The 21,810-nt window shown below is 43.7% G+C and overlaps 1 protein-coding gene across 1 annotated transcript; it reads left to right on the top strand.

The window, feature by feature from the left end:
- Nucleotides 1-256: 256 nt before the first annotated feature.
- LOC123738661 (gastrula zinc finger protein XlCGF17.1-like) lies at nt 257-4,574 on the top strand. The gene is made up of 2 exons (XM_045713470.1): nt 257-285; nt 3,521-4,574. Exons 1-2 carry the CDS (start codon nt 257-259, stop codon nt 4,431-4,433), a joined length of 942 nt encoding a protein of 313 aa, XP_045569426.1. The 3' UTR covers nt 4,434-4,574.
- Nucleotides 4,575-21,810: the final 17,236 nt, after the last annotated feature.

Here is a 21,810-nt window from a genome sequence, read left to right as displayed (position 1 = left end):
GTGTGTACGGCCCAGTAGAGAGGAGAGCCCATACAATTGTCAGAGACTCCAGTCACCCAAGTTTTAAACTGTTTTCTCTGCTACCGCATGGCAAGTGGTACCGGAGAGCTAAGTCTAGAACCAAAAGCCTTCTCAACAGCTTCTACTCCCAAGCCATAAGACTGCTGAACAATTCATAAATTCGCCACCGGACAATTTACATTGACCCCCCCCTCCCTTTTGTGCACTGCTGCTACTCGCTGGTTGTTTGATCCCTATGCATAGTCACTACGCCCCCACCTTCATGTACAGATTACCTCAACTAGCCTGTACCCCTGCACACTGACTCGGTACCGGTGCCCCCTGTATATAGCCTCGTTATTGTTATTCTCATTGTGTTACTTTTTATTATTACTTTTTATTTTAGTCTACTTGGTAAATATTTTCTTCTTCTTGAACTGCACTGTTGGTTAAGGGCTTGTAAGTAAAGCATTTCACGGTAAAGTCTAAGTTGGTGTCTTGACGGATTTGTAAAAAATGGTTGTAATAAAACACTATATATATTTTTTAAATGTTGCTGACACCCCTCCCCAGAGGTGTCTCATTATTGGGATTCATTGCTGATTCCTACCTGTAGCTCACTATGATGTGTCTAGTGATACAGGTTAAGGGCCCTGTTGGAGATTGGTGGTTGGTAGCGGAGTTGAGGGAACAAGCAGGGTTGGACACGGCCATGTTATTATCCCACACAGTCTCTGTGGTTCATATGAACCCCATTCCTGGGAATTAGATTTGATTACAAATCACCCCTGTCTGTTACCACAGAAGGGTTCCGTCTGTCCCATTCCCAGCTAGGGTACGAGGTGCTTTGTCGCCAGTACCTATGACTGGTTGATAGGGGAAACCTGCATGCTTATTATAGAAAAAGTAATTAGGAGAAACTATTTAGTAAACTGAAATAAAACAACAAACCTGTTTGAAAAATGAAAACTATTCCAAAACTATCTTTGACTCCAAAACTAAAATAGCCTAAAATAATAACCAGCATGAATTATGTTCAGTTTGAATAATTTATATCTTAACTTTGGGCAAAAATATAATATTTTTTATGTGGTTTTAAAGCTTCTGAATCTGGTGGCTGGTAAATGCTGCCATGGGATGGCAATGTTTCAAATAGACCTAGCTTGTGTATCACTATCACTAGCTATCACCAGAAATACTTTAAGAAATGAGGATATTGGAAACTCCTTTCGATTCGTATTAACAGCTTAAAGAAAATAACATTGGCATGAATTACCCTCTGTGAACAAGAAGCACAACATTACAAATATTTTCAGAGATAATTAACTTGTTCTCTGTAATATCATATAGCTTTGCAATCGTGACATTCCGTACTTTCAAGGAAAATAGGCATGTTTCTCAACTCATACCCTGACTTTAAAAAGGGATTTAGTGAGAATTAGCTTAGGAACTGCGTGTCACAGCATGACAATGTGAACGCGATTGGTCGACCGAATAGTTTTTATTTGAAAACGTTTTTGTTTACTTGCCTGCCTATTGAATTTGGAATGCACTGTACTGTTCATCTCTGAAACTCACTGAGATAATTCCTTTGATACAGCAGTAGCAATACAGGGATATAACATCTACAGAAAAGACAGGAATGCTTATGGGGGAGCTGTTGCTGTATACAGTGCATTCGGAAAGTATTCAGACCCCTTGACCTTTTCCACATTTTGTTACGTTAAAACCGTATTCTAAAATTGATTAAAAAATGTTTTTCCCCTTTTATTTAGCTAATTTATGTGGCACACCTGCATTTGGGGAGTTTCTCCCATCCTTCTCTGCAGATCCTCTCTACCTCTGTCAGGTTGGATGGGGAACATCACTGCACAGCTATTTTCAGGTCTCTCCAGAGATGTTAGATCGGGTTGCATTCCGGGCTCTGGCTGGGCCACTCAAGGACATAGAGATTTATCCCGAAGCCACTCCTGTGTTGTCTTGGCTGTGTGCTTAAGGTTGTTGTCCTGTTGGACGGTGAACCTTTGCCCCAGTCTGAGGTCCTGAGCACTCTGGAGCAGGTTTTTCATCAAGGATCTCTCTGCACTTTGCTCCGTTAATATTTCCCTGGATCCTGACTAGTCTCCCAGTCACTGCTGCTGAAAAACATCCCCACAGCATGATGCTGCCACCACCATGCTTCACTGTAGGGATGGTGCCAGGTTTCCTCCAGACGTGATGTTTGGCATTCAGGCCAAAGAGTTCAATCTTGGTTTCAGCAGACCAGAGAATCTTGTTTCTCACGGTCTTAGAGTCTTAAGGTGCCTTTTGTCAAACTCCAAGCAGGCTGTCATGTGCCTTTTACTGAGGGGTGGTTTCCATCTGGCCATTCTACCATAAAGGTCTGATTGGTGGAGTGCTGCAGAGATGGTTGTCCTTCTGGAAGGTTCTCCCATCTCCACAGATGAACTTTGGAGCGCTGTCAGAGTGACCATCAGGTTTTTGGTCACCTCCCTGACCAAGGCCCTTCTCCCCCAATCGCTCAGTTTGGCCGGGTGACCAGCTCTAGGAAGAGTATTCCATTTAAGAATGATGGAGGCCACTGTGTTCTTGGGGACATTCTGTTGTGTTAGTCACATGTTCAACTATCATCAGCTGATCCAGGAAATGATTTTCTGAATGCCAGTCAAATAACAAACATCACATTTGTTGTTAGGTGACGTTATGGGCCAATTTGGCAAACACTTAGTTTACAAACACTCATTGTCAGGCTGATGGAAAAGCTAGCCAAAGAGCATTTTACTGGTTGAAGTGTTTTTTTAGTATAAAGCAGTATAAAGTATAAAGCAGTTGATTTGAGACAATAACACAAACATTATATTAAGCAGGACATTCAAACAAGCCTTACAATTTTAATCCAAAGTAGTGTGAAATGCACTCATAAGCAACCTGAGGTTAATCCCCTGAGTTTCCCCCATTCACATTCAGAATGCATTGTAAAAAACTAAAATCTTTGCTCACCGTTGTTGCTCCAAGCAGATACACTACATCCATAACTAGTGGTTTCCTCATTACCAGATATACTACATCCATAACTAGTGGTTTCCTCATTAGCAGGGAGGAGTTTCTGCAACCAAATTGTGTGTGCATCGCCCTCGTGCGGCAATTTTTAGCAAACACAGAAAGGGGCCTATTTTGGAGACCAAAAGTCGCCTGGCACACTGCTTAGGGTTTCAATAACTTGAATAACTTATTTATAGCCTACAATCATCGACGTTACTATTAATGTGTAAACAAGACAAAATATGACTATTGTTGCTCACTTGACTGTCTTAAGACAATTGTCAAATAATTTTAGCATTCATTACAGGCAGTCAATTGTTGTACAAAATCATGGTTACGCTCTGGGCATCACCTTTTACAGTGGATTTCCGCTGTTGTGGGCCTATAACCATTTGTCTGACTTTGTTGTTCACACAGGAGAGAGACGTCACTATCGTGGATCCTCTGGGGAGCCTCAACAACATCATGATGCTGATGAGGCAGCGAAGAGTCTCTCCAGATCAGAACTCCTCAAGAAACACCACCAGAGACCCACAGGGAAGAAATCTCACTGCTGCTCTGACTGTGGGAAGAGATTCACCTCCTCAGCAGACCTCAAAAGACATCAGAGAATCCACACAGGAGAGAAACCTTATAGCTGTGCTCAATGTGGGAAGAGATTCATCTCTTCATCAGGCATTACAATTCACCAGAGAATCCATACAGGAGAGAAACCTTATAGCTGCGCTCAATGTGGGAAGAGATTCACCACCTCATCTGGCATTAAAATTCACCAGAGAATCCACACAGGAGAGAAACCTTTTAGCTGCTCTGACTGTGGAAAAAGTTTTGGTACTTCAGGATGTTTAAAATCACACCAGAGAACACACACAGGAGATAAACCTTATAGCTGTGATCAATGTGGGAAGAGTTTTACTAAAGCTGGCAGTCTGACTAAACACCAGAGAACACACACAGGAGAGAAGCCTTTTAGCTGCTCTGAGTGTGGAAAGAGTTTTGGTACTTCAGGATGTTTAACATCACACCAGAGAACACACACAGGAGAGAAACCTTATAGCTGTACTCAATGTGGGAAGAGTTTCACGCAGTCAACCAGCCTGATATCACACCAAAGAACACACACAGGAGAAAAACCTTACAGCTGTACTCAATGTGGGAAGAGTTTTACTCAGTCAGGTGGCCTGAAATCACACAAGAGAACACACACAGGAGAGAAAGCTTATGGCTGTACTCAATGTGGGAAGAATTTTGTATCATCTGGCTATCTGAAGATGCACCAGAGAACACACACAGGAGAGAAACCTTATAGCTGTGATCAATGTGGGAAGAGTTTTGGTACATCTGCCTATCTAGAGATACACCAGAGAACACACAGGAGAGAAACCTTATAGCTGTAATCAATGTGGGAAGAGTTTTGGTACATCTGACTTTGCATCAGTGGACACACAGAGGAGAGAAATCTTATAGCTGTGATCAATGTGGGACGTGATGGTGCACCAGAGAACACACATGAGAGAAACCTTATAGCTGTGATCAATGTGGGAAGAGATACTCTGATAAAAGATCTAATCAAACATTAGAAAATACATACATGAAGTTGTTTAATGATATCAATGAAATAATGTTACAATGTAGAACCCTAAACGTTTGTCCTTGCAACCTCATCTCCCTGCTCTCGGCACAATTGATTTCAACATGATATCGATGAGTGATGACAAATAAGTGTTGTGTTCCTTTGTTTAGCGACCCCTAAATTTAAATGCATCACTCCAAAATGTAGCTGACTGTCTTCTGCAGGTTGTCCTCTAATCAGTGAGGTAAAATATATCTCCCATTTCCATGTGTTTTGTTTAGTTGTGTTAGTTTCAACAGCACGTACAACCTGATTTCCCCCCTGATCGATATCAGTGATTTATTGCTACTTGTCAAAACAACAGTGTTTTTTGGTGCTTGTGCAGTTTATAAGGAGCTTGTTTAAAAAAAATCCAAGTAATATGATTATTGTGGCAGATGTCTGTGTATATAGCACATTTTATGTTTAGGTTTTCAATATATCACAAACTGTTTATGCATATTGGTTATTGATTTGGACACCCCACCAATCAAAATGTAATTGAAAGGACGTTGAAAATAGGACTGCCCGATATCCAATATACATTCAGTTTTAGTTGAAAGTTGAGAAGATGTCTTTTCGGGTTGTTTTTTCATTGACTTGAAAACAACTTAATTTCAACATACTTGCAGCCTAAACACATGGACGCAGTATAATAAATTAGTCTATAATCAATCCTACATCACTCCAGCATTTCTTGACAACATTCAAGTGCTAATTGTCTTTATTCCACTACTGAAGAAGCATGACTCAAATCACCTCATATTTCAAACATTCAGCCTGACAAAATATACGTTTTATTATTCCATGCATCACCATTAAGTTAATTATTGCTAATACATATTAACAAAGGGGTGTACATTTGGTTTTGATATTTCATGTTAACAATTCATGTAACATTTAGTAATCATAATTATTTATGCAACCAACAGACAATTTTTGGGTACAATTATATTGACATTGTTACCCTGCTTTTAGAATATCAGGGTTCATTCTCAGATGTACCAACCCAAATGTACTAGAGCATGACATTAGGGACTGGGCCCCGATCCAACAACATGCCTATCTAGTGAACCCTGAGAAGAGAGAGACGCTCTGCAGTGAGGTGGAAAGTTACTACGGATATTGCAGGAGTTTCTTCTTGAAATCAGTCATGTTTGTGGTAAGGACAACTTGGTTGCTGATTGTCTCAAGGGTGGGCAGTCAAAAACATTTGTGTTTTGCGTTTAGCCAGTGCATTGCCATGGATCACAATTTATTTTGACTGCACGTTTTTCCGAATTGGAGATGAGTTTTGTTTGGGCTCGTTCCAAGGGGACGAGAGTTGTAGAAGCTAGGAAGTTTTTGTTATGGAATTTGTTTCCCTCTTCTGTTTGAGTGACATTTTTTGGTTTTCTTGCTGGGGAACATAACAAAAAACAAGCTTCCATTTTGGGTTGGATATTGCATCCAATTAATATTGTAATTAATTGACATTTCTTTTGAACGCTCATTAGTCTTTCAATTGTTATTCTTCTGTTTATCCTCTTAAGTTGTGTAGTAAATATTTCAGTTTATTTTAATTGTTTTTTGTTTTTTCCTGTGAAGCCATTGTGTTGTATCCATGTCTGACATATGCTGTTTTATATATACATATATACACACACACACACACATATATATATATGTTGTATAAATAAAGCTTGATTTGATCTTATTGCAAAACAAATTAACCCAATGACTGACCAATCAACACTCTTGCTAAACCAATGAACAAATATGTGCAAAAGCAACACATATCATGGTTGTGCATGGTATGTATGTTTAGTATCACTTTTCAGCCAACCCAGTGAATTTGTTGAAGATGAAATGTTGCAATCAACAATACGTCAAAGGATTAAATTACTGAAAACTGAAACAAACAAATTGATCAAAAACATCAACACCACTTTTCCAGCCTGCTGAAGGCGTGGTGGAGTGGTAAACACCACCCCCGGCTCTACCAAGGGCTTGAGGTGGTCTCCCACAGCTCTGATTATGTCATGTTCTGTGGACTTGCTGTTCCATTTCTTGACTGCCCCTGCAACACAGAAACACATTTAGTCATATTATATAAAACACTCAAAGTAATGGATATGGAGCATCTATGGCCTCAGTTACACCTGGCACCTAAATGTGACTTCTGTCATCCGATCACTCCAAGCTGCATTAGGTTCAGATCTACCAGGATGGGCCTTTGACATCGTCTGGATGCAGTCAGGCCACTGAATATGCATAAGCAATGTAAAGAGATGGGCTGAATGAGTGGGGAAAAGTACATTTGACACAAATTACCTTCATAATATCAAAGAACAAATGTGTGTCTGAGGGGAAATTAACTTTCATACAGCCAAAAGGGTTGAGAAATGACACCAATATCAGTGGACTATTTGCACTAATGTAAATAAACATTGATGATGGAACATATTCCCTTTTGCTGACCTGATGAACCACTAAGGGGACATAAATATTTACCATCTAAACCATGTGTGACCTCTCACCTCTCTGGCTGAAGATGTGTTCTTCCTAACCAGGCCCTCAACAGCTCTCTGACTGAGCTCCACCCTCACTGGGTCTTCAGAAGAGAGGAAGGCTGAGGAGGGATGGAAGGATGAATGGATCAGTCACTCAATAAAGATTTTTTTCTGTGAACCCATTGTGTTGCATCCATGTCTGAAATGTGCTCTATAAATAAAGCTTGATTTGAACATATTGTAAAACAAATGAACCCAATGATTGACCAACACTCTTGCAAAACCAATGAACAAATATGTGCAAAAGCAACACATATCTAGGTCCATCTTAGTATGAAAAACAGTATAAATTCAGTATTTCTTCCATGGTATGTAAGATCAGTATCACTTTTCAACCAACCCAGTTCATTTGTTGAAGATGAAAAATGTTACAATCAACAATACGTCAAAGGAGACTGAAAAGATTTAGCATGGGTCCTCAGATCCTCAAAAGGTTCTACAGCTGCACCATCGAGAGCATCCTGACTGGTTGCATCCCTGCCTGGTATGGCAACTGCTCTGACTCTGACCGCAAGGCACTACAGAGGGTAGTGCGTACAGCCCAGTACATCACTGGGGCCAAGCTTCCTGCCATCCAGGACCTCTATACCAGGCGGTGTCAGAGGAAGCCCCCCCCCCCCACTCTCTGTTATCATCTATGCATAGTCACTCTAATAACTCTACCTACATGTACATATTACCTCAATTACCTCGACTAACCAGTGCCCCCGCACATTGACACTGTACCGGTACCCCCTGTATATAGTCTAGCTATTGTTATTTAACTTCTGCTCTTTAATTACTTGTTCCTTTTATTTCGTATTCTTATTTGTACTTTTTTTAAACTGCATTGTTGGTTAGGGGCTTGGAAGTAAGCATTTCACTGTAAGGTAAAATTCGATTTGATAAGACTCATAGTACAGATTGAATGACTGACTGCCCAGTTCAACGTCAGTTCACCGTCTCACCTCATACTGTATTGGAGCAGCAGCAGCTGACTTGATCGTTGATGCTAATCATCATGTTTGAATCTGAGAGTAAATAGAGCCAACTACACTAACAATGAAGGGTTCAACTGGAGTTGTTCTCAGATCCTCTAAGAACCGTAGGGTTCTTGGTCAATGAAAAACAGCCCCAAAAGGTTCTTCAAAGAACTTGTTAGAAGGTGGATTCTTCAAGGAACCTCCGTTGTTGCTGGACTTCTTCCGGGAACTTCGCAATTACAACTGAAAACGATGGTGACAAGTTTGGATGCGACAACAGTTAAAAAGGTTAAGTTGGGTTGATGTTTGGCTCTGAATATGTCTCGAAATAATTTATTATAATAATATAACATACTAATAATGAATAACGAAGACAATGATGGTTTTCTGTGAATATCTTCCAGAACGTTACTATAGGTAATTAACGTAAATATTAGAAAGCCGGGTTTGACCGTCGGCGTTGTATGAGCTACAGTACAGTACCGTTAGCTAACTAGCTAACGTTATGTCCTAACTAGGCACAACTAGGTTTGGATTATTTCCTCAACTATATTCTTTCCCATATATTGATCACAGCTATAAGATTTCTCCACTGTGTGTCTTCTCTGGTGTAGAGTCAGATGGCCAGATGTAGTAAAACCCTTCCCACATTGAGTACAGGTAAAAAGTTTCTCTCCTGTATGGATTCTCTGATGAATTTTAATGCCTGCTGAGGAGGTGAATCTCTTCCCACAGTCAGAGCAGCAGTGAGATTTCTTCCCTGTGGATCTCTGCTGGTGTTTCTTGAGGTGTTCTGATCTGGAGAGACTCTTCTCTGCCTTGTCAGCATCATGAGGTTGTTGAGGCTCCCCAGAGGACCCATGATAGTCCCGTCTCTCGTGTGTGAACAACAAAGTCAAACAGATGGTTAAAGGCCCACAACAGCGGTAATCCACTGTAAAAGGTGATGCCAACAGTGTAGCCATGATGTTATACAACAATTGACGTCTGTAATGAATGTTAAAATTATTTGACAATTGTCTTAAAATGAGCAAGAATAGTCATATTTTGTCTTGTTTTCACATTAGTAGTAACATCTAAGATTGTAGGCTAGAAATAAGTTATTCATGTTGTTGAAACTCTAAACAGTGTGCCAGACGACTTTTGGTCTCCAATATAGGCCCCTTTCTGTGTTTAATAAAATTGCGGCATGAGGGCAATGCGCACAGAATTTGATTGCAGAAACACCTCCCTGCTAATGAGGAAACCAATAGTTATGGATGTAGTATATCTGCCTGGAGCAAAAATGGTGAGCAAAGATTTTAGTTTTTCACAATGTATTCTGAATGTGAATGGGGGAAAACTCAGGGGAGTAACTTCCATTTACAGGTTGCTTATGAGTGCATTTCACAGTACTTTGGATTATAATTGTAAGGCTCGTTTGAATGTCCTGTTTAATATAATGTTTGCTACAGTATTAAGAATTGTGTGTAATTATTGAAGAACCGCGTTAATGACAGTATCCATTTGGGTGTTGTCAATACAGTTAAGATTTTATATTTTTTAACCTTTATTTAAGCAGGTAGGCCAGTTGAGAACAAGTTCTCATTTACAACTGCGACCTGGCAAAAATAAAGCAAAGCAGTGCGACAAAAACAACACAGAGTTACATGTGGGATAAACAAACGTACAGTCAATAACACAATAGAAATATCTATATACAGTGTGTGCAAATGGAGAACAGAGGTAAGGCAATAAATAGGCCATAGTAGCGAAGTAATTACAATTTAACAAATTAACACTGGAGTGATAGATGTGCAGATGATGATGTGCAAGTAGAACTACAGGTGTGCAAAAGAGCAAAAAAAGTAAATAAAACATGGGGATGAGGTCGGTAGTTGGATGGGCAATTTACAGATGGACTGTGTACAGCTGCAGCGATCCGTAAGCTGCTCAGATAGCTTATGTTTAAAGTTAGTGAGGGAGATATAAGTCTCCAACTTCAGCGATTTTTGCAATTCGTTCCAGTCATTGGCAGCAGAGAACTGGAAGGAAAGCCGGCCAAACGAGGTGTTTGCTTTGGGGATGACCAGTGAGATATACCTGCTGGACCGTGTGCTATGGGTGGGTGTTGCTATGGTGACCAGTGAGCTGAGTTAAGGCAGAGCTTTACCTAGCAAAGACTTATAGATGACCTGGAGCCAGTGGGATTGGCAATGAATACGTAGCGAAGGCCAGCCGACGAGAGCATACAGGTCGCAGTGGTGGGTGGTATATGGGGCATTGGTGACAAAACGGATGGCACTGTGATAAACTGCATCCAGTTTGCTGAGTAGAGTGTTGGAGGCTATTTTGTAAATGACGTCGCCGAAGTCAAGGAGCGGTAAGATACCCTCGCAAAGCTGACTATGTTTGGTAGCGTGAGTGAAGGAGGCTTTGTTGCGAAATAGGAAGCCGATTCTAGATTTAATATTGGATTGGAGATGCTTAATATGGGTCTGGAAGGAGAGTTTACAGTCTATCCAGACACCTAGGTATTTGTAGTTGTCCACATATTCTAAGTCAGAAACGTCCAGAGTAGTGATGCTAGTCGGGCGGGCGGGTGCGGGCAGCGATCGGTTGAAGAGCATACATTTAGTTCTACTAGCGTTTAAGAGCAGTTGGAGGCCACCGAAAGAGTGCTGTATTGCATTGAAGCTCGTTTGGAGGTTTGTTAAAACCTCTTAGGGATAGGGGGCAGTATTTTCACGTTCGGATGAAAAACGTACCCAAATTAAACTGCCTCCTACTCAGACAGAAGGTAGGACATGCATATTATTAGTAGATTTGGATAGAAAACACTGTGAAGTTTCTAAAAGTGTTTGAATGATGTCTGTGAGTATAACAAAACTCATATGGCACGCAAAAACCTGAGAAAAATCCAACCAGGAAGTGGGAAATCTGAGAATTGTAGTTCTTCTTTTGAATCCCTATCAAAACTACAGTGTCTAAGGGGTCACGTTGCACTGCCTAAGGCTTCCATTGGCTGTCAAGAGTCTTTAGAATCTGGTTTACATTTACATTTTAGTCATTTAGCAGACGCTCTTATCCAGAGCGACTTACAGTAGTGAATACATACATTTCATACATTTTTTTTTTGTACTGGCCCCCCGTGGGAATCGAACCCACAACCCTGGCGTTGCACACACCATGTTGGCGTTGCAAACACCATGCTCTACCAACTGAGCCACAGGGGGGCCTGCAGGGGGTTTCATCCTTCTCCCGTTACTAGGCAGCAAATAGGAGCTCAGTCAATGAGTGGCCTATCTGAGGACATGGGACTTGGTGATGCGCGACCCCGCGAGCGCGCCTTTCCTTCTGTTCCTTCTGGAATGAATACGCTATTGTCCGGTTGGAAAATGATCGCATTTTTACGTTAAAAATATCCTAAAGATTAATTGGAAACATCGTTTGACATGTTTCTACAAACGGTAATGGAACTTTTGAGCTTTTCGTCTATTTATTTGCGCCCCCGTTTCGTGCCTTTGGAATAGTTTTCTAGACGCGCCAACAAAACGGAGGTATTTGGACATATATTATGGACTTTATCGAACAAATGAACAATTCTTGTGGAAGTGGGAATCCTTCGAGTGCATTCCGCCGAAGATCAGCAAAGGTAAGGAAAGATTTATAACACTATTTTGGAGTTTTGTTGACGCCATGACTTGGCGGGTAACTGTATAGCTTGCTTTGATGGCTGAGCTCTGTACTCAGAATATTGAACAATGTGCTTTCCCCGTAAAGTTGTTTTGAAATCTGACACAGCGGTTGCATTAAAAAATAGTATATCCATAATTCTTTAAATAATTTATGTAATTTGTCAACATTTATGATGAGTATTTCTGTAATATGTGTGCACATTGTGGTCATTCACCGGAAGTTTTGGAGGCTAAACATTTTCTGAACATCACGCGCCAATGTAAAATGCTGTTTTTGATCGAACAAAACATACATGTATTGTGTAACATGATGTCCTATGAGTGTCATCTGATGAAAATCGTCAAAGGTTAGTGCTTAATTTTAACTGTATTTCGGGTTTTTGTGACACATCTCCTTGCTAGGAAAATGGCTGTGTGGCTTTTCTTGTTTTGGTGGTGTCCTAACATAATGTAATGTTTTGCTTTCGCTGTAAAGGCTTTTTGAAATCGAACAATGTGGTTGCATTAACGAGAAGTGTATCTTTAAAATGGTGTAAAATAGTATGTTTGAGAAATTGAAATTATTTGATTTTTGTTGTTTTGAATTTCGCGCCATGCTATTTTGTCAAACGATCCCGTTAACGGGATCCTATCTCGAAGGGGTCACCAAGAGGTTAACACAGTGTCCAAAGAAGGGCCAGATGTATACAGAATGGTGTCGTCTGTGGAGAGGTAGATCAAGGAATCACCCGCAGCAAGAGCGACATCGCTGATATATGCAGAGAAAAGAGTTGGCCTGAAAATTGAACCCTGTGGTACCCCCATAGAGACTGCCAGAGGTCCGGACAACAGGCCAGGTCGATGAAGACGGCTGCACAGTACTGTCTTTTAACGATGGCGGTTATGATATCGTTTAGTACCTTGAGCGTGGATGAGGTGCACCCATGATCAGTTCGGAAACCGGATTGCACAGCGGAGAAGGTACGGTGGGATTCGAAATTATCAGTGATCTGTTTATTAACTTGGCTTTCGAAGACTTTAGAAAGGCAGGACAGGATGGATATAGGTCTGTAACAGTTTGGGTCTAGAGTGTCACCCCCTTTGAAGAGGGGGATGACCACGGAAGCTTTCTGATTTTTAGGAATCTCGAACTATACGAAAGAGAGGTTGAACAGTCTAGTAATAGGGGTTGCAACAATGGCGGCAGATAATTTTAGAAAGAGGGTCCAGATTGTCAAGCCCAGCTGATTTGTACGGGTCCAGGTTTTACAGCTCTTTCAGAACATCAGCTATCTGGATTTGGATGAAGGAGAAGCTGGGGAGGCTTGGGCAAGTAGCTGCGGGGGGTGCGGAGCTGTTGGCCGGGGTTGGGGTAGCCAGGAGGAAAGCATGTCCAGCCGTAGAGAAAAGCTTATTGAAATTCTCCATTATCGTGGATTTATCGGTGGTGACAGTGTTTCCTAGCCTCAGTGCAGTGGGCAGCTGGGAGGAGGTGCTCTTATTCTCCATGGACTTTACAGTGTCCCAAAACATTTTGGAGTTAGAGCTACAGGATGCAAATTTCTGTTTGAAAAAGCTAGCCTTTGCTTTCCTAACTGACTGTGTGTATTGGTTCCCGACTTCTCTGAAAAATTGCATATCGCGGGGACTATTAGTGCAGTACGCCAGATGATGTTTTTGTAATGGTCGAGGGCAGTCAGGTCTGGAGTGAACCAAGGGCTATATCTGTTCTTAGTTCTACATTTTTTAAAGGGGCATGTTTATTTAAGAAAATGCTTACTTAGGAAATTACTTTTAAAGAACAACCAGGCATCCTATACTGATGGGATGAGGTCAATGTCCTTCCAGGATACCCGGGCCGGGTCGATTAGAAAGGCCTGCTCGCAGGAGCGTTTAACAGTGATGAGGGGTGGTCGTTTGACCGCGAACACATAACAGATGCAGGCAATGAGGCAGTGATCGCTGAGATCCTGATTGAAAACAGCAGAGGTGTATTTGGAGGGCAAGTTGGTCAGGATAATATCTATGAGGGTGCCCATGTTTACGGATTTAGGGTTGTACGTGGTGGGATCTTTGATAATTTGTGTGAGATGGAGGGAATCTAGCTTGGATTGTAGGATGGACAGGGTGTTAAGCATATCCCAGTTTAGGTCACCTAACAGAACGAACTCTGAAGATAGATGGGGGGGCAATCGATTCACATATGGTGTCCAGGGCATAGCTGGGAGCTGAGGGGGGTCTGTAACAGGCGGCAACAGTGAGAGACTTATTTCTGGATAGATTCATTTTTAAAATTAGAAGCTCGAACTGTTTGGGCATAGACCTGGAAAGTATGACAGAACTTTGCAAGCTATCTCTGCAGTAGATTGCAACTCCTCCCCCTTTGGCAGTTCTATCTTGACGGAAAATGTTGTAGTTGGGGATGGAAATTTCAGAATTTTTGGTGGCCTTCCAAAGCCAGGATTCAGACACGGCAAGGACATCAAGGTTGGCGGAGTGTGCTAAAGCAGTGAGTCAAACAAACTTAGGGAGGAGGCTTCTGATGTTAACATGCATGAAACCAAGGCTTTTACAGTTACAGAAGTCAACAAATGAGAGCGCCTGGGGACACACAGGGCCTGGGTTAACCTCTACATCACCCAAGGAACAGGAGGAGTAGGATGAGGGTACGGCTAAAGGCTATCAGAACTGGTCGTCTAGTGCGTTGTGAACAGAGAATAAAAGGAGCAGATTTCTGGCCGTGGTAGGATAGATTCAAGGCATAAGGTACAGACAGGGGTATGGTAGGGTGCGGGTACAGTGGAGGTAAACCTAGGCATTGAGTTACGATAAGAGAGGTTGCATCTCTGGAGGCACCAGTTATGCTAGGTGAGGTCACCGCATGTGTGGGAGGGACAAAAGAGTTCTCTGTGGCATGTTGAGTGGGACTAGGGGCTCCGCAGTAAAATAAATAATGATAACTACCCTAAACAACAGTATACAAGGCATATTGACATTAGAGAGACATAAAGCAATCACAGGTGTTGATTGGGAGAGCTAGCTAAGACAACAACGGGTAAGACAACAGTTAATCAGCTAAGACAACAACAGGTAAAATGGCAATGAATGGGCAGAGAGGATCAGTTAACTACACACAGGGCCTGAGTTCGAGGCTGGGACCGACAGATAAACAAAATAAACAAAATGGAGACCCGTGATTAATGAACAGTCCAGCAGGCATCAGCTATGGAGCCAAGTGATCATAGGGTCCAGTGAACAGGAATATACGAAACAGGGAAGCCGGTAGGTAGTCGTTACTACGCTAGCCGGGAGATGCGACTGGCTCGAGGCTAACTGGTGCTAGCTTCGGGACAAGGACATCACCGACGTCTGGCAAAGGCCGGTTGAGGGCACATCGGACGGAATTACGTCGGCAGACCAGTCGTGATGGATCGGCATGAAGGGCTTCCCCAGTATAGTACTGTAGAAACACCCTCCGACATGAAGGGCTTCCCCAGTATAGTACTGTAGAAACACCCTCCAACATGAAGGGCTTCCCCGGTATAGTACTGTAGAAACACCCTCCAACATGAAGGGCTTCCCCGGTATAGTACTGTAGAAACACCCTCCAACATGAAGGGCTTCCCCAGTATAGTACTGTAGAAACACCCTCCAACATGAAGGGCTTCCCCAGTATAGTACTGTAGAAACACCCTCCAACATGAAGGGCTTCCCCAATATAGTACTGTAGAAACACCCTCCAACATGAAGGGCTTCCCCAGTATAGTACTGTTTTAAGGTTATACCAAGGATAATTTTGACTTTCTGATTTTGAATTGTAAGACCAATGGAAGTATCAACCAAAAAATATTCAAAAGTTAATTTATGTCAAACAATGATTTGTCCATACTGCTATAACCCATAGTAACCTTGACGCCTTGATAAGTTCCTTTCCTGAAGATGGCTCACCTCTCACAGTTCTGGGTGACTTTAACCTCCCCACGTCTACCTTTGACTCATTCCTCTCTGCCTCCTTCTTTCCACTCCTCTCCTCTTTTGACCTCACCCTCTCACCTTCCCCCCCTACTCACAAGGCAGGCAATACGCTTGACCTCATCTTTACTAGATGCTGTTCTTCCACTAATCTCATTGCAACTCCCCTCCAAATCTCCGACCACTACCTTGTATCCTTTTCCCTCTTGCTCTCATCCAACACTTCTCACTCTGCCCCTACTCGGATGGTATTGCGCCGTCCCAACCTTCGCTCTCTCTCTCCCGCTACTCTCTCCTCTTCCATCCTATCATCTCTTCCCTCTGCTCAAACCTTCTCCAACCTATCTCCTGATTCTGCCTCCTCAACCCTCCTCTCCTCCCTTTTTGCATCCTTTGATTTTCTCTGTCCCCTGTCCTCCAGGCCGGCTCGGTCCTCCCCTCCTGCTCCGTGGCTCGACGACTCACTACGAGCTCACAGAACAGGGCTCCGGGCAGCCGAGCGGAAATGGAGGAAAACTCGCCTCCTGCGGACCTGGTATCCTTTCACTCCCTCCTCTCTACATTCTCCTCTTCTGTCTCTGCTGCTAAAGCCACTTTCTACCACTCTAAATTCCAAGCATCTGCCTCTAACCCTAGGAAGCTCTTTGCTACCTTCTCCTCCCTCCTGAATCCTCCTCCCCCTCCCCCCCCCCCCCTCTCTGCGGATGACTTCGTCAACCATTTTAAAAAGAAGGTTGACGATATCCGATCCTCGTTTGCTAAGTCAAACGACACCGCTGGTCCTGCTCACACTGCCCTACCCTGTGCTTTGACCTCTTTCTCCCCTCTCTCTCCAGATGAAATCTTGCGTCTTGTGACGGCCGGCCGCCCAACAACCTGCCCACTTGACCCTATCCCCTCCTCTCTTCTCCAGACCATTTCCGGAGACCTTCTCCCTTACCTCACCTCGCTCATCAACTCATCCTTGACCACTGGCTACGTCCCTTCCGTCTTCAAGAGAGCGAGAGTTGCACCCCTTCTGAAAAAACCTACACTCGATCCCTCCGATGTCAACAACTACAGACCAGTATCCCTTCTTTCTTTTCTCTCCAAAACTCTTGAACGTGCCGTCCTTGGCCAGCTCTCCTGCTATCTCTCTCAGAATGACCTTCTTGATCCTAATCAGTCAGGTTTCAAGACTGGGCATTCAACTGAGACTGCTCTTCTCTGTGTCACGGAGGCTCTCCGCACTGCTAAAGCTAACTCTCTCTCCTCTGATCTCATCCTTCTAGACCTATCTGCTGCCTTTGATACTGTGAACCATCAGATCCTCCTCTCCACCCTCTCCGAGTTGGGCATCTCCGGCGCGGCCCACGCTTGGATTGCGTCCTACCTGACAGGTCGCTCCTACCAGGTGGCGTGGCGAGAATCTGTCTCCGCACCATGCGCTCTCACCACTGGTGTCCCCCAGGGCTCTGTTCTAGGCCCTCTCCTATTCTCGCTATACACCAAGTCACTTGGCTCTGTCATATCCTCACATGGTCTCTCCTATCATTGCTATGCAGACGACACACAATTAATCTTCTCCTTTCCCCCTTCTGATAACCAGGCGGCGAATCGCATCTCTGCATGTCTGTCAGACATATCAGTGTGGATGACGGATCACCACCTCAAGCTGAACCTCGGCAAGACGGAGCTGCTCTTCCTCCCGGGGAAGGACTGCCCGTTCCATGATCTCGCCATCACGGTTGACAACTCCCTTGTGTCCTCCTCCCAGAGTGCTAAGAGCCTTGGCGTGATCCTGGACAACACCCTGTCGTTCTCCACTAACATCAAGGCGGTGACCCGATCCTGTAGGTTCATGCTCTACAACATTCGCAGAGTACGACCCTGCCTCACACAGGAAGCGGCGCAGGTCCTAATCCAGGCACTTGTCATCTCCCGTCTGGATTACTGCAACTCGCTGTTGGCTGGGCTCCCTGCCTGTGCCATTAAACCCCTACAACTCATCCAGAACGCCGCAGCCCGTCTGGTGTTCAACCTTCCCAAGTTCTCTCACGTCACCCCGCTCCTCCGCTCTCTCCACTGGCTTCCAGTTGAAGCTCGCATCCGCTACAAGACCATGGTGATTGGTGGAACAAGCTCCCTCACGACGCCAGGACAGCGGAGTCAATCACCACCTTCCGGAGACACCTGAAACCCCACCTCTTCAAGGAATACCTGGGATAGGATAAAGTAATCCTTCTAACCCCCCCCCCTTAAAAGATTTAGATGCACTATTGTAAAGTGGTTGTTCCACTGGATATTATAAGGTGAATGCACCAATTTGTAAGTCGCTCTGGATAAGAGCGTCTGCTAAATGACTTAAATGTAAATGTAAATGTGATTGCCTACGGAGCTGTGAAGGGAACGGCACCTCCATACCTTCAGGCTCTGATCAGGCCCTACACCCAAACAAGGGCACTGCGTTCATCCACCTCTGGCCTGCTCGCCTCCCTACCTCTGAGGAAGCACAGTTCCCGCTCAGCCCAGTCAAAACTGTTCGCTGCTCTGGCACCCCAATGGTGGAACAAGCTCCCTCACGACGCCAGGACAGCGGAGTCAATCACCACCTTCCGGAGACACCTGAAACCCCACCTCTTTAAGGAATACCTAGGATAGGATAAAGTAATCCTTCTAACCCCCCCCTTAAAAGATTTAGATGCACTATTGTAAAGTGGTTGTTCCACTGGATATCATAAGGTGAATGCACCAATTTGTAAGTCGCTCTGGATAAGAGCGTCTGCTAAATGACTTAAATGTAATGTAAATGTAACCTATTGGATAACATTCACAACATGGAACAACAGTAACCATAGTAACACATTGGATAACATTCACAACATGGAACAACAGTAACCATAGTAACATTGTTTCCCCCAGAACAGCTAAAGGAAGTTTGTTCTTAAGTGTCTGTCCTGTATCTGAGAGATAAAATAACAAATATTTACATTTTTTTGCATGTCTTCAACCCCTTATTTATGTCACTAAACAGTCTTTCCACATTTTGTTACGTTACAGCCTTATTCTACAATGGATTAAATAAATAAAAATCCTCATCAATCTACACACAATACCCCATAATGACAAAGCAAAAATAGGTTTTTAGAAAAAAAAGTCACATTTTATTAATAACAAAAAACAGAAATACCTTGAAGTTGAGCTCAGGTGCATCCAGTTTCCATTGATAATCGTTGAGATGTTTCTACAACTTGATTGGAGTCCACCTGTGGTAAATTTAAATTGATTGGACATGATTTGGAAAGACACACACCTGTCTGGCTGCCACAGCCTTCTGAAGCGATACGCCATCACATCTAGTTTGTGCTTAGTGGGACTATCATTTGTTTTTCAAGTGGACAATGACCCAACACACCTCCAGGCTGTGTAAGGGCTATTTGACCAAAAAGGAGAGCGATGGAGTGCTGCATCAGATGACCTGGCCTCCACAATCACCCGATCTCAACCCAATTGAGATGAGTTGGACCGCAGAGTGAAGGAAAAGCAGCCAACAATTGCTCAGCATATGTGGGAACTCCTTCAAGACTGTTGGAAAAGCATTCCAGGTGAAGCTGGTTGAGAGAATGCCAAGAGTAACTTTTGGAATTTAGGGGTAGACTAAGAACTAGCTAAGAACTAAATGACTATCGCCCCGTTGCACTCACTTCTGTCATCATGAAGTGCTTTGAGAGACTAGGCAAGGAGCATATTACCTCCACCTACCCGATACCCTAGACCCACTCCTATTTTCTTACCGCCCCAATAGGTCCACTGACGATGCAATCGCCATCGCACTGCCCTCTCTCATCTGGACAAGAGGGACACCTATATAAGAATGCTGTTCATTGACTACAGCTCAGAATTTAAACAGCATAGTACCCTCCAAACTCATCATTAAGCTTGAGACCCTGGGTCTCGACCCCGCCCTGTGCAACTGGGTCCTAGACTTTCTGACCGGCCGCCCCAGGTGGCAAAGGTAGGAAACAATATCTCCACCCCGCTGATCCTCAAAACTGGGGCCCCGCAAGGGTGCGTTCTCAGCCCTCTCCTGTATTCCCTGTTCACCCATGACTGCGTGGCCATGCACGCTTCCAACTGCAGGCAACACTACAGTAGTCGGCTTGATTACCAACAACGACGAGACGGCCTACTGGGAGGAGGTGAGGGCCCTCGGAGTGTGGTGTAAGGAAAATAACATCTCACTCAACGTCAACAAAACAAAGGAGATGATCGTGGACTTCAGGAAACAGCAGAGGGAGCAGCCCCCTATCCAGATCGACGGGATAGTAGTGGAGAAGGTGGAAAGTTTTAAGTTCCTCTGCGTACACATCACAGACAAACTGAAATGGTCCACCCACACAGACTGTGTGGTGAAGAAGGCGCAACAGTGCCTCTTCAACCTCAGGAGGCTGAAGAAATGTGGCTTGTCACCTAAAACACTCACAAACTTCTACAGATGCACAATCGAGAGCATCCTGTCGGGCTGTATCACCGCCTGGTATGGCAACTGCACCGCCCTCAACCGCAAGGCTCTCCAGAGGGTGGTCCGGTCTGCACAACGCATCACCGGGGCAAACTACCTGCCCTCCAGGACACCTACACCACCCGATGTCACAGGAAGGCCAAAAAGATTATCAACGACAACAACCACCTGAGCCACTGCCTGTTCACCCCACTATCATCCAGAAGGCGAGGTCAGTACAGGTGCATCAAAGCGGGGACCGAGAGACTGAAAAACAGCTTCTATCTAGCCTTCCCTGTGGCTCACTTTGTAGAGAGAGCATGGTGTTTGCAATGCCAGCATGGTGTGTGCAACGCCAGGGTTGTGGGTTCGATTCCCACGGGGGGCCAGTACAAAAAAAAAAATGCATGAAATGAAATGTATGCATTCACTACTGTAAGTTGCTCTGGATAAGAGCGTCTGCTAAATGACTAAAAAATAATCTCAAGGCAATCAGACTGTTAAACAGCCATCACTAACATAGAGAGGCTGCTGCCAAAATTGAGTCTGTATCTCTGGCCACTTTAATAAATGGACTTAATAAAAGGTGGCACTTTAAATAACGCCACTTTAATAATGTTCACATATCATACATTACTCATCTTATATGTATTGTGGCAAACCTCTTCAAAGTTAGGAGCATTTGTCACAAATTAAGTGGGAAACTGTCACTAAAGTCAGCCCAGAATGAAAGTTATTTCGAACATGACAGTACCTGTGTGTTTGTTTCGCTGTCCTGGTCCACCCAGGCCACAGGTAAGGTCAAGGATAGCAGGGTTCGGTACACAAATCTGGTTCTCGGTAGGTCCAGATCTAAACGCCAACAGGTAAGTCCAAAACAGTCCAGCTCGTACACGGTAAATCCAGCCAATGTAGATTGTCTCTTTCTCTATGGTTCATAGATCCTTCCCGCCCTCTCTCTCTCTTCCTGGTTTTTCTTGACTCTTTATCTGTGGGTCGGATCCACCTTCTGAGGGTTCCCCTTGCGTCTGGGAATTGTAGTTTTGGCAGTCGGACATTTTGTAATCTGTAGTACTGATCAGGGTGGCCATTTTAGTGATCGGGCAGAGCCCGTTTATTAGTTCTGCCCTCACATATCTGCCATTTATCACTCGACCCCCTTCTTTGCCACAGTATATACTGTATTCTATACCATTTCTGCATCTTGCCTATGACGCACGGCCATTGCTCATCCATATATTTATATGTACATGTTCTTATTCATTACTTACATTTGTATGTATAAGGTAGTTGTTGTGAAATTGTTAGGTTATATTACTCGTTACATATTACTGCATTGTCGGAACTAGAAGCACAAGCATTTCGCTACACTCGCATTAACATCTGCTAACCATGTGTATGTGACCAATAAAATTTTATCTGACCCGGCAAGATTCGTCATATTTCCAGCTCTCGCCCTTTCGATAACCAATCGGCATTGAAAGGGGAAAATGTATTGCTCTGATCCAGTGGAAATGTTATAAAATATCTGATA

The sequence above is a fragment of the Salmo salar genome, chromosome ssa02 (genome assembly GCF_905237065.1).
Source record: "Salmo salar chromosome ssa02, Ssal_v3.1, whole genome shotgun sequence".
Lineage (NCBI taxonomy): Eukaryota > Metazoa > Chordata > Actinopteri > Salmoniformes > Salmonidae > Salmo > Salmo salar.
Note: the sequence above shows the minus strand (reverse complement) of the source record. Positions and strands in the feature narration are given on the sequence as shown.